Below are 13999 nucleotides of genomic sequence, written 5' to 3' on the forward strand. Positions count from 1 at the left end.
TTGGGCATTTTGCCCACAAACTTTTTCTTTTTTTAACTGAAAAATATAATGTTTCTGATGACTGAGTTTTTTGGTGCTCATTTAAATTTTGCACCAAGGTTAATGCCTCTATTGCCTCACGTTAGTCCTGGCCCTAGAAATTTCTACAAGACCCTATATCAGCAGGTACAAGCCCCTGGGATCCTGTAAGCAGTGGCTCATTTGTGTGACTTGCAAGCCCAAAGAGTGGGCCGGATACTTGTGTTCCAGTTCTTAAGAGAACAACTGAATCAGGCTAGAAACCCAAACACATGACCAGGAGGTGATTTCACAATGACAGTGTTAGACAAATACTTGGTTCCCCCACAGCTGGAAAATAGCAGTAGTAAAAAAAATAATCAACACTTTGCTCTTCTCCCTCGTCTTCTGGCCTATGAAACCCCCAACCTAAGAGGCAGATTTAAAACCCCACCCTGGTTCTTAGACCAGGTTTATTTTCTTTTGTCCAGGTCCCTTATTAGAAAGGCTAAGGCAGCATAAAGTAGGGGGGACACAGGTCCACTGGGGCCCAGAAGGATGGGAATGAGCCTTACCTTGGAAGAGCATCGTCTGGCTGAAGTCACTGCGCATGTCATTCCGACACACCGCCTGGACCCGGAACAGGTAAAGGCTATCAGGGGACACATGGCTAATGGTGGCTTTCTGCAGGGGAAGAAAGGAAAGGTAGTGAGTTGGTTTTGAAGGCTGCTATACACTTTACCTTCTAGAGCAGAACCTAAGATCAGGGAAAGTAGTCCTTTTAGATTACTGGGTCCCCTGACCAAGCCTGAGAGCCATGATGCTTCCCTATGGACCATAGGCTCACTTTGAAAGGGAAGGAAGTTCAAAAATAACTGGCTGGGAGTCTGTTTTCAACACTGACATATGCAGGGTGACAGATGTAACAAAATCCATCTTGACTCGTTCTTGACTGTTGTTTGGAACACGTCCCCAGCCTTCTTACCACTCATTAAACTTGGACTTCTTCTGTAATGACCACACCTTTTGTATAGTTATAGACTATCCTTATTGAGCCTAAACAGCCTCTAGAATGATCAAGTAGACTGACTTTTCAGAACCTTGCAGAGATCTCAGTATCAGTGACAAAATCTTGGCATGTAGGTTTCTTTGCAGTTCAAAGGCCTTGTTGTACCTTGACTGATGGATAATGTGGGGCACGATGCCAGGAGAGATCACCTGACTAGAAGCCAGATGTCACGAGATCTACCTTTGTCACATCACTCACTAATGGCGTGATTCCAAGTCAGTTGCTCAATGTCTTTTTGTTCTCTGCCAGCTTCAACTGTTACATGGAAAGAGTAGTGGCAACCTCCCAGAGTTCTTGTGAGTGCTCCATAACATAGACCATGCAAAGCTTGTTCACAGGTATCCCCCACCACACAACAAAAAACACCCCTGGTCTAACACAGAGGTCAGCAAGCTACAGCCACAGGACAAATCTGGCCCACTATCTATTTTTATAAATAAAGTTTTATTAGCACACAGCCACACCCACTCATTTACATGTTGTCTGTGGCAGCTAGTACCCCACAATGGCAGAGTTGAGTAGCTGCCATGAAGACCTTATGACCTTGAAAGCTCCCAAATTTTGCTATCTGGATCTTTCTAGGAAATGGTTTGCCAACCCCTGGTCAGGCGTCACCAGCCAAATCCAGATTCCCACTCTTCAAAGCTTTATTCCAAGAGCCTCTGAAAAGGAGGAAACGGAAAATTCCTGAAAAGCAGGCAGCCCTTGCTTCCTGGAACAACACACAATGAAAGAAAGGGATTCTCAAAGACTTCCTAATGGACGAAATGTCCCGTCACTGAAACGTACATTCTGGGCCAAATATGGAAAGCAGTTCTCGGAGCGGCTTAACTGCTGAGTGGCTAGTGAAATGCTCTGAGCAGGTGTGCCAGTATGACTCACGACCCCTGCTGTTCTGGCCTCACAAATGGCTTCCTGGGGACGGCACTGGGTTGGGGTCAAGTTATTTCACTCGAAGACTCATTTCTTCATTTTGGAAAAGGCAGGTAGTAACACCTGCCCCACAAGCAGCAAGCCCATGAAATAAGGACTCAGGCTTTTAGGTTTCAGAGTCACTGCCACCGTAAGTTAGAGAACAGCTTTGTTGCCACTAATTTAGCACTCTTGACGTCTTGAGGAGTTAAGGAAATTCGTTTTGTGAATTTCCAAATAAATTCCAAAGAAATTTGTTTCCAAAGAAAACAACCACCCTTAGAAAATCCTGATAAAAAATAACCTGCTGTCAAAGCATATTTTCCTCCCCATCTCTCCCTTTCTCTGAAACTAATTTATGCCTCATTCTTGAAACCTCTGACCCCTGTTCAGTCTTCATTCAGAGCCAAATCTTTGCTCCGTTTACACAAGGGTTTATTAGAATTCACTACCAGCCCGTATCTATTTATCTTCGTGTGTTTATTTTCCACCTAGAACAGGAAACTGCATAAGCACCTGGACAGTTTCTGCTGATGAATGCAAGTCATCTTTCCTCCAGAAAGAGGAAAATCCCTTATGGACTTCCAGCGGTGACAAGAGAAAGGTTAAAACATATCATAACCTTGGGTGCCTTTCAATAGATTTCTCTCTGATTTCATGAAGCTCGTCATTCCCTAATGTGACCCAGATAACAATGTCTAGTGGGGAAACTGAAAATATAAATGGAAATGAAGTAAAGAAATCTTCATCTAAAAGAAGATGAAAAGTATTATTCCATAACTGATTGAATGGGCCCTGGGGACTCTGTATTGGGAAGAAAAAAAAAAAGCGATAAGTTTGCAGCTCTCCGCCCGTCCACATGAAGAACCCCACTTGGTGTTCCTACATTTTTTGTGCGCACATACAATTACGCTTTCATGATGCCACAGCCTTTTTTTTTGATCAACAATAAGTGCAAGGCTTTCAAACCCAAATGTGTCACTTTGAGTTTCCAGACAAAGACTTCGAGCCTCCTGCTTGTCGGAAGCATTTGCTTTTCCAGCCGAGAAGACAGCATCTGCAAACATCTGTTCTCAAGGGCCCCGCTGGGTGTTGGGCACTAAACACTGATGGGAATATTCACATGAGAAGCAGAACTGGGCATGAACAGCTCAAAGTGAGGTCAGATTGTCTAGGGTCTGAGATCCTGAGAACAGTGATTAAAAATCACATGGTCCCAGGGATCTTCTGTGGAATGGTCATGTGTAAGGCTGACTGAACACAGAAGGAGGGGAGGGGAGGGTGGACAGCTGCCTGGTCAAGGTGACTGTTAAGAGCAGCAGGTGGGGGGGGCGGGGAAAGAGAAGGAAGAAGAATTCTAGGAATAATACTGCCTTTTTCGAGCACTTACTACATGCTAGGACCTGCCGTGCGTTTGCATAGCTCATTTAATATTTACAATAACCATAACCGCTAAAAAGTGCTTCACGGAAGCTCTGTGTTGTGGTTGGTGTTTTTTCCAATGAAAGAACAAGCAATCCGTTTACAAGAGCCTGATTCCAGGGAAACGACCTCGGTTTTCCTGGCGGTGTAGTTAGGCAGCAGGGGCAAGGTGGACGGAGCCCCTAGGGGGATCGGGCCACGCCCCCGCCGGCAGCGGCTGCACCACAGGGCACAGCCCCGGCTGGGGGCGCCCTCTGCGGGTGGGGGGAGTTGCGCTGACACAGAGAAGGTACCCTGCCCGGGGACCCCCGGGGCCCCACCCCATCCCCACCCCATCCCCACCCCCACCCCTGACAGACAAGCGGGGGGCGGGGAGGCGGGGAGGTCTCTTCGAACTGCAAGTCAGTTCTGAACATCTGCGCACAACAGGGAGCTTTTACCAAGTCCTTGTCGCTGTCCTTCGTGAACGTCTTCTCCTTCTCATCCTCGTTCTTGGTCCAGCTGTAGGAGATCATGTAGTTCATGATGGGCGGGTGGTAGATGGTCTCGGGCTGGCTCCAGGACACCTGCAGCGCCGTCTGGTTCAGAGGCTGCACCTTCATGTGGACGGGCGGAGAGCTGCAAACTGAAGACAAGTACACGCGCGCGCTCAGGGCCTCCCCGCCCAGCGCACGCGTCCGTCCTCCGCCCCGCAGTTTCTCAACACTCCAACCAGGGCGCCAACAGGGTACAGGACACAGCCGTCCTCCTTCCGCCCAGATTCATCTGCTGCTAACAGTCTGCACCTGTGTTCTCCCATGCTCCCCTCCTCTCTCACACACACACAATTGTTTTTCTACAAAATCACGGGAAACAGCTCGCAAACCTGCTGACACGTCACTCCCTCATACTTGGGCCATTCTCTCCTCTAACTGCATTGCCCTGCACCCTTACACCCTCTTCCCCAAATTCATATGCTGAAGCCTCACCTCTAACCTCATGGTATTTGAAGGTGGAGCCTTGGGGAGGAAACTGAGTCACAAGGGTGGAGCCCTCCTTATGAACGGGATTCATGTTTTTATAAAAGAGACCCCAGAGAACCATGCCACCCCTTCACCCTGAGAGCACACAGCCATCTATGAACCAGGAAGCGGGCTCTCACCAGATAGAAAATCAGCCCATGTCTTATCTTGCACTTGCTGGCCTCCAGGACCAGGAGGAGAAAGATTTGTTGTTTACAAACCACCCAAGCTACAGCAGTTTGTTGTAGCAGCCTGAGCTAAGACAATAACCATAATAACGTTTGAAAATAATTAATGTTTGAAAATAAACATTAATTCAATAACATGATCGGAGGGGCGCCTAGGCGGCCCAGTAGCTTAGGCCTCGGACTCTCGGTTTTGGTTCAGGTCATGATCTCAGGGTCAGGAGCTCAAACCCTGCGTTGTGCTCCCTGCTCAGTGGGGAATCTGATGGAGATTTCTCTCCCTCTTCCTCTGCCCCTCCTGCTCCTGCTCTGTCTCTCAAGTAAATAAATAAATCTTTAAGAAAATATTATCTGATACCTAGATCATATTCAAATGTCCCTGATGGTGTGCAATGACTATTTCTAGACATTTCCCCCCAATCTCATGCTGTATTTAGTTGTCACAACACCTAAGATTCTTCAAATCTATTAGAGTCCCTGGCTTTTTTCCTTGGTGACTTGTTTGAAGAAGCCAGGCTGTTTGACTGTGGAGTAGTCCAACAAACTAAAATTGTAGATGAAATTTTGCTGTAGGGGCGCCTGGGTAGCTCAGTCCATTAAGCCTCTGCCTTCGGCTCAGGTCATGATCTTGGGGTACTGGGATCGAGCCCCGCATCGGGCTCCTTGCTCAGCGGGAAGCCTGCTTCTCCCTCTCCCACTCTCCCTGCTTGTGTTCCCTCTCTCTCTGTCAAATAAATAAAATCTTTAAAAAAATTTGCTGTAAATAGTTCAGAGTATAAACACATATAATTTAAAAAGAGACTTTAAAGAATTCCAAAGCAAAGACACAAATGTGGATGATTTTCCTCTGGACTAGCAGCACCTCGTGTGATTACCCTGCTGGAGGGCATGAGGAAAGCCAGGCAAATTCTCCTTTTCACTCCTGTGGCCGGCAGGTTTGAAAGGACAGGTGGTTCTCCGTCTCTTTACAGACAAGACCAATCAAGGGTCGACAATATCAAGCTGGCCTTAAAAGTGTGAAATTTAGGCCTTCAGATATGTTCCTTCCCAGTGGCCATCAACCTGCTTCCGGGGACTTAGGGGCTACAGCAGGATTTCTGAGCCTCAGCATTACTGACCCTGGGCCAGACAAATCTCCGTTCTTGGGGGTCGGGGTGGGGTGGTGCTTCTCTGTCTGTGGGATGTTTGGCAGACTCCCTGCTCTATACCAAGTAGACGCAAGGAGCGCTCCCTCCCCAAGTTATTACAACGCAAAAGGTCCCTGGATAATGCCAGATGTCTCCTAGAAGACCAGTCGCCCCCAGCTGAAAACCACTGGTCTAAAGGGGGAGATGAGGATTCAGCAAAGAATGACAGGTGCAGCTGGTATGACACACCTGGACGGAATGGATGGGCATGAGGAGAGGCATGCGGTGTTTTCCAAGCACACTAAGGGAGGATCTGACGCAGGCTTTGCGAACAACTCCCCTGAGGAAGGCACATCTGCCTGAGAGCCGACAGGTGAGTGGAGATGAAAGCGGTGGGAGTCAGGGGAGGACAAGAGAGCAGGTCAAGGGACCACAGCAGGGAGAAGACCTGAGGGGCCAGAAGGAAGCCAGGAGGGCTGGATCCGGGCCCAGAGAACAATGTAAGAGGCAAAGAGTGCAGCTGGATTGAGAGGCCTCACACCAGATGCGAAGTCTGGTCTTTACCCTATGAGCACTGAGAAGCCACTAGAAAGATCTGAACCAGAGAACAAAGCAAGCAGGTCTGCACTTTTCAAGATCCCTTGAACTTCTATCTCCAGGTGGAAGAATGTCGAGGAGCCAGGAGTGAAGGAGGGAGGTGGGGAAGAGATACTGCAGGGGGTCGGCCTTGCAGACCAGAGAGAGGGTATGAGAACAGCGAGTTCTAGAGCAAACACTTAGAGGAAAACTGAGGCCGGGTGATGTACTGGATAGGAAGGATGTGAGGGAGAGGGGGGCAGTGAGGACCACGCTCAGGTCTGGGGTGTAGGAGGTGAGCCACACTGGAGCACGTGGGTCAGGGGACCATGGCTGGGTTCTGGCGTCTCCTAGAAGATCAATTACATCGTAAGCAGCCCACTGCGAGCCAGACTCCCGCATTTTCTAACCAAGAACCCCAAGCCCAAGGCTGCCCAGCATAGCATGATGGCTTTCCTGCCAGAGAAGCACGGGCCCAGCTTTAAGGACCTGGCTGCTGGAGACAAGCAGAGACTGACTTTGACAAGAAGGCATCCTTTTGCTCTTCAACTGCCAAATCACGCTTCAGCTGGAGAGATTCTCTTTGTGTGACTGAGACAGGAAGGAAGGGATAAATTAATGAGGCATTCCCACTGCCCTGCAGAACCCCGGGAGGCATCGTGCCGCCTGCCTCGCAAATGCCACCAGCACAGGGACATCAAACAAGGAATCTGAAGGGAGGCTTCCAGGGAGACGCTGGGGATGCAGTGACAAGATACGGACACTAGGTGGTGCTACTATACCGCTTTTAAATAGCCCAACTTCTTAAGTGGCTGTAGTTTCTCAAGACTCAGCATGGTGGGGTGGGGTGGGGTGGGGGAGACAAGAATCAGGAAAAGATCTATACCCGTCCTTCTAGGCGCCAATAATGAACCAAGGAGATTCAAGTATTGGAAAGCTTCCATCTCTCACTGATGACCATGTCAGTGTCAGAGTTCCTGATTTCTACCTCTCTTCTCACCTCCTACCATGTTCTTATTTGATCTCCTTTATTCTGAAGACATCACTCCTCTGCTCCAATTAGTGGAGAGCGGTATGGGGATGCATCTATCTCCAACAGTTAGATCATCACCACATAAATAATTCTATCACCCACATGCGGATGCAACCATTCTCCTTATTTATTCTTTGAAATTAAAATAGCTCGGTTTTCCTTTTGATTAAGATGATTCATGTTAATGTTTTTAAAAAGAAACCCAAGTGATACAAAAAAAGAAGTGAGCTTAAAAGAAAAAAAAAAAAAATTACCCCCAGTCCCAGAATCTAGAGATAACCATTGTTCACTTTCTGGCGATCTCATATTCAGGCATCTCTTCACACAAGGAAAAGCACACATATACAATTTGATGTAAATGGGATATGGTTTTACATTATAGTTGTTACATTGTTGTTGTGTTTTACGCAGTAAATGGTGAAAATATTTCCTTGTCAGTAAAGAGAGCCTGGTATCACTGTTTTGAATGAAGGTATACAGGTACAGAATTCCACTGTCTCAATGAACTAGAAAAAATATGTATGTATTCGAAACTAGCACTTAACTTTTTAAATGCTGAGATTATCATTTTGGAGACTCTGTGGATCACATGATAACTAGGGAGAATCTCTGTCCCATAGGACCTTTGTAAAAAAAAAAAATAAAAAAAGGTTTATTTTTATCTGAGAATTGAAAAACCATGGTACATTGTTTCAGGTATATAACAATGTACTAGAAAACACTGAGTGAAGCTCACAAAAGAGGCAGGTCTGGCCTCTAAGGAGACCATCTACTCGGACAGAAATTCAGTAACTGAGGGGGGTTCCAAGGTCCATGTCTGTCCCAGACTATGTACTCAGTCTTGGAGTACAAAACCAGCTCAGGCAATATGTAGAGGAATGAGCATGGCCGCACACCCGTCAAACTTTATTCATGGACACTATGTTCCAGTTTCTTATGATTTTCTTTTTTATGTTTACTCGCTATTTAGATACCAAGTCCTCTATATTAGTCATTTTTTTAAATTTTTTTTTTAAGATTTTATTTATTTATTTGACAGAGAGAGATCACAAGCAGGCAGAGAGGCAGGCAGAGAGAGAGGAGGAAGCAGGCTCCTGCTGAGCAGAGAGCCGATGCGGGGCTCAATCCCAGGACCCTGGGATCATGACCTGAGCCGAAGGCAGCGGCTCAACCCACTGAGCCACCCAGGCGCCCCATATATTAGTCATTTTTTATTCAATTTATTTAAACTTAAAAAAATAGTTCCCACATGGATCTTCATGTGTTAGAAAAGCTTTTGATTTTTTTTTCACCTGCTTAGAATAAAACCATTATTCCTGGCTCATAAGGGTACAAAAGGTTGTGCTCAAGTTGGCCCATGGGTCAGTGGTCCGCGGATCCCTGATGGAAGATAAAGGGAGGCCAAAGGTTTATCTGAAGCGTGTTCACCACCTACATTTGTGTTCTTAGCCCTGGATGCTGCTCCTCCGTACAGCCCGAGAGGCTCACTCCTCCAAAGCTGAGACCCTTCCTAGCACCCACCAGTGTGGAATTATGTACCTGACTTCACTGATTACCCGTAATAAATAATATACGTGCCCACTCGCATGGAGATCCGTGAGGCTGCTGCACTGTCTCGCCGGCCACATTATCCCTGTGCTTACAAAAGAGCAGGCCCTCAGTAACGAGTGGCTGAAGAAATGGTACGAGGAGGGGGTGGATGGACTAAGTGCCTGATTCCCCTGGTGTACGGGTCCTGTGTGCCAGCACCCCCTCCATCCCTCTCTCTGGCCAGCACCCCCACCCCACCTTGACCCAGCCTCCTTGAAGGACTGGATTCAGCCTCACACTTCCCCTCTGACATCTCTGGGCTCCCAGAGCTCCCCACCTCAACCTGCCCGTCACGCGTGTCCCCGTTAGCAGCCCACCTCTCCGTCTCTGTGACCCGGCTGGAGGCGCCTCCTGGGCAGGGACCACACTCCTCATCACTCGTGCCCTCAGCGGGGCCTCAAATTTCATTCACGGAACGAGGGAAGGTATTTAGCACCTCAGTCAGGACCACTGATAAAGTTCCTGTCTACAGAATTTTAGTGCCGCACAATCCATCCCTGGGGTCACCTTCAGAAGCCTCAAGTTTGTGTGAAGATCCTGTCCCCTAGGCTTTAACTCCCATCTCTGTCAAGGGGATGTCTGCCAATCAGAAAAAAAATGTTCGGTCTACGGAGGGGACAGAACTGCCGGTCCGCTCAGCGGCTGGGGGAGGCTAAGTGACCAGATGCCCTTCAAACAACAGGCACATGAACAGACAGCGCAGCCCTGTGCTCTGTACTTCCAGGTTCTGCTTGCTTTCTGGGAAAAAGTTTCCATCACTGTGATGGAAACTCTTTCCCAAAAACCTCCCTTTAAAATGCAACATATAAAACACAGCATTAAGGGATTTTATGGAACAGTCTGGAAAAGCTGGTCTGATAAAGCATGAGCTTTGGAGCCAGACTCCTACACAGCCTTGTGTTCTCATCTGTACAATGGGTGGCTGATATCTGGCAAAATCCTCCTCCCAGGGTTGGGGCAAAGATTATAAAGAAGAGTGAGGCTGGACAAGAGTCTGTGAGGCTCAGGCCCAGTGGCAAATACAGGGAGAAGCCACCACGTGCACACAGTGTTTTTAAGAAATTGGCATATTTTACACATACAGCTGGATTTTTAAATTAGCGGCAGAGCAGCTTTCCCTTCAGAGTGGGGGGAAGGGTGGTGCTCATTTTTGCCATAGTTCCCACCACTCCCCATTGCCTCTGCCCAGCCCATGTCACTCACAGCTGCCCGGCTCCCAAGGCCAGCTGACTTTTCTGCTGGTCTAAAATGAGCAGCAGGAGCACTGTCCTAGGCACCCAACAGGTGCCCAGTACCCTTGAAAATGACCTCTGCAGCTGCACCGAGCCCAGGGAGAGGGCCAGTCATCTTTTACACAAACCCAAAGCCTTTTAATCACGCGGGAGTGCCACTGCCGGCTCTCTAAACAAATCTTCCCCTGTGAGGTGTTCCTGCCATCAGCCTTCCCCTTCTCGGGGGCCTGATTACGTTCTCACTGGCGTCTGATTGCTTTACACAGGCATCTCAGACAATGCTTGGTGCCAGCTCTGAGAATTTCTGCCTTCCTTCTGAACCACCTTTAATTAGGAGCCCCGACTTTGTTAAATAATGAAGAGGCTTCTAGCAGCGCAACCAAAGTCCTCTGATTCTAAATCAATGTCAAGGATATTTTCTCAGTGGTTCTTAGAAAAGGGTCGTTCCTCCCCCAGCCCCACCCCTACCCCTCTTCCTTCTGGGTGGTAGATAAACTGATGGGACAGGCTCCGTTTCAAAGCCCGTGGTAACTCGCCTTCCACTACTGACGGGTCTCCTCCCTGCACCTGCCACCCGAGTGCCACGGGGGAGGCAACAGGTTGATTCCTGATCCAGACTCAAGGGGCCAGCACGGTTCAAACATAGCAACTTGGCACAGAGTCACGATTTCACAATTCTTTCAACAGAAATCCCACTGTGCCTGGGCCAGGGGGCTGGGGAAGGGGGCATCTGTGATATCATCTACTACACAGGGTCATGTCTGAGGCAGACAGGGAGAGGGGACAGTAAGAAATCCTATCGCCTCTCAGAGCAGAAGGGATGCACTCAAGTGACCCAGAGCCACAGAGCCTTGCCTCAGACAGCTTAAATGCCTGTCACTTCTTTATCATCCGGCTCAGCTTAAGAACCCTTGAACATGGAGTCCTGTAGGGGAAATTTCCAAAGAAATGGCCTCAGGGAAGGATTTTTCTTTTTGACGGGCTGAATCAAAGAGGCCTAGGTAAACACGAAATCCCCCAAAGCAGACCACGTAGGACTTTAAACCTGGAATCCCAGTGCTCTGAGGTGTCACCTCGCCCACCCTGAGTGAGCTCACAAAAAGGAAGCCGCACAGGGACTGAGCCAGAACCAGGAAGGAGGACATCAAATCCGGGCAGCTCTGGCATGTTGGGTTTTTATGACATCCCAATAATGTCCGTTTGGAGCTGCCAAGCATGCTGACGGCCAGGATCCATGCCCTCATCTCAGATAATCCATGCACACATAACTAAATCTGAGGGGTGGGTTCAGTTATTCTCCCCATTAAAGATGATGAGGATCTGGGATTCAGGGAGCCCAAGTCACGGCGCTGGGCCAGTGACAGAGAGGGAGGAGGGTTCTAAACTAGAACCCCGTCTGTTACACTTAAAACCAGAGCGGGTGGCGGGTGAGCTGTGGGAAGGTCACGGGCTTTCTGTTCACATACACCTCCCACGTCGGTTTACTATCTGCAAGATGGCAATAAAAATGTCAGGAGTGGGGGCGCCTGGGTGGCTCAGTGGATTATACCTCTGCCTTCCGCTCAGGTCGTGATCTCAGGGTCCTGGGATCGAGTCCCACATCGGGCTCTCTGCTCAGAGGGGAGCCTGCTTCCTCCTCTCTCTCTGTCTGCCTCTCTGCCTACTTGTGATCTCTGTCTGTCAAATAAATAAATAAAATCTTAAAAAAAAAAAAAATGTCAGGAGTGTTACTCCGAGGTTTCAAAGGTGAAACCGGCCCCACAAAGGTACTACGCATCACTACGCAGCCTCCTTCTGCCCTCAGCTGTCCCCATCTGCTCTGTTCTCAATGACAGAGGAGAGTGTAAGGTGTCTAGACAGTTTCCACAGCAGCCTCCCCCTCTTTCAAGGCCCTGGATGGATGGAGCTCTACCACCACTCTCCCTCTCAGAAATGCAGCCTACGCTTGTGGTCCCCCAATCCGTCACAGGGATGCTGGAATTACATGGGGTGGTGCAGGGTGCCCCCTCCCAATGCCTTTACTCCCTGCCATTCCACGCTAACGTTGCAACAGTAACGAGTCCTATTTGGTGAGACTGGCCCTGGGCCGAGTTAGTGCTTCAGAAACCTGGGCATGGAATCCTCTCTGTCAATCTCTGAGGCTCCCGGATCCATTCTTACCCCGGTTTCGGAGTCAGAGATCCAAGAGGGTCATCCGTTCATTTCCTCACTTTGGAGGCAGACAAACTGCTTTGGTTCTGGATACACCAGAAAGTTTTGGGTAAAACTTTCAGGGTAAATGAATGAAAGGCACAAGCACATTCTGACTGACATACAGGAAGTGTGCTGTCGAGAGTTGCTATGGTTAAGTATTTATTGAGCACCTACTAGGTACCAGGATGCGGACCAGGAACTAGGGATAAAGGGGAACACAAACTGACACGGTCTGGGACCTCCTAGAGATTACAGCCCAGAGAGAGAAACACACCAACCACTTAATCCTCCTAAAACAGAGTTCTTAATTCAGGGCTTCTTAGGGGCTCTAGAATGAATCCACAGACATCTGTGAACACGGATGGGTAAAAAAAATACACTTTTGTTTTCACGGATCTCTCCCTAAAATTGAGCATTGCCTTGCATTTCAAATGCTGGCAACAAAGTGCAGTGGCAGTAATTAGCAGGACCTATGAGACATCACCAAAGGAAATCACAGATATATTCCTGTTAGATTACAGTTGTTGCCAAGATCTCAAATTTTCCTTCATGTTCATTATTATTTCAAAATTACAACGGTTATTAGACCTGCTGTTAGATTTTATAATTTAATGCCTTCATCAAGAAGTGGATAAATTACTGTATTCCAATTAAATTTTTTTGGATAATATCTAAGGATAATTGGCTTCCTTGGTAATCTATTTTACTTTATTTTATGCATCTAAAAAACCCCCAAATGAAAAGAAGTCTGTGGGATTCACCAGACAGCTGCAGGGGCTTGTGGCATCCAAAATGTTTAGATACTCCCAGCCCTAAGGATTATGTAATTATAAAAATATTACATTTATTCTGTACAAAGTTTTTTTTTTTTTAAAGATTTTATTTATTTGAAAAAGTGTATGAGAGAGAGGAGAGAGGGAGAGAGAGCACAAATGGTGGGGAAGGGGCAGGGGGAAAAAGCAGACTCCCTGCTGAGCCCAACGTGGGGGTTTATCCCAGCACCTGAGATCACGACCCGAGCCGAAGACAGGCACTTAAATGACTGAGCCACCCAGACGCCCCTTACAAAGGATTAATGAGGGACCTTGACCCAGGTTTGGGGGGTTGGTTAGGAAAGATTTACTGAATAGAATGACGTCTGAACTGACATCTGACATCTGAACAAGAAGTTTTATCAAGTGAACAGGAAGGAAGAAGGCTTAGATATGTCTGACAGAAAAAACAAACAAACAAACAAAAAAACCCAAAAACAAAAAGCACCCAGCTTGTACAAAGGCCCTGCAGCTGGAAACCTGGAAAGAAATCTAGAATGGCAGGCAAGCACAGAATGAAGAGAAAGGGTCTAAGGCCAGGTCTCGAAGTCAGTAGGTGTTAGAGCCAGAGTCCACCCCAGGTAGGTCTTACTCAAGGCCAGCCTTTGCTGGACAGCCACTTTCTGATGACGGGACAGACTCCCGCATTGTACCAAGCACAAGGACAACCGTTTTTAGGTTTTAAATCTATGGTGTTTTCACTAATGCAAATGGCATCTGGTTATGGACAACAGAAAACATAAATGTTCATCCCTGCCCTGGTTCCTGGCACAGAGCTCCTAAAACCCTTGCAATTGTCTGAGTGCTAAGAGCACTAGGGGAATCTCTTGTTCTACTGTTTGTTTCTGAC

General features: G+C 47.8%; 1 protein-coding gene across 5 annotated transcripts in view; it reads right to left on the minus strand.

The window, feature by feature from the left end:
- PTPRG (protein tyrosine phosphatase receptor type G) overlaps positions 1-13999 on the minus strand; it is a 707992-nt gene that overhangs the window by 107539 nt on the left and 586454 nt on the right. For all 5 annotated transcript variants that reach the window (XM_047690530.1, XM_047690520.1, XM_047690539.1 and 2 more), the window contains 2 exons: positions 3841-4025; positions 573-681 (listed from right to left, as the gene is read on the minus strand). In XM_047690530.1, coding sequence (XP_047546486.1) covers positions 573-681; positions 3841-4025 — 294 coding nt within the window. The remainder of the gene's footprint in view (positions 1-572; positions 682-3840; positions 4026-13999) is intronic.

Source organism: Lutra lutra, chromosome 1 (genome assembly GCF_902655055.1).
Source record: "Lutra lutra chromosome 1, mLutLut1.2, whole genome shotgun sequence".
In the NCBI taxonomy this organism is placed as follows: domain Eukaryota; kingdom Metazoa; phylum Chordata; class Mammalia; order Carnivora; family Mustelidae; genus Lutra; species Lutra lutra.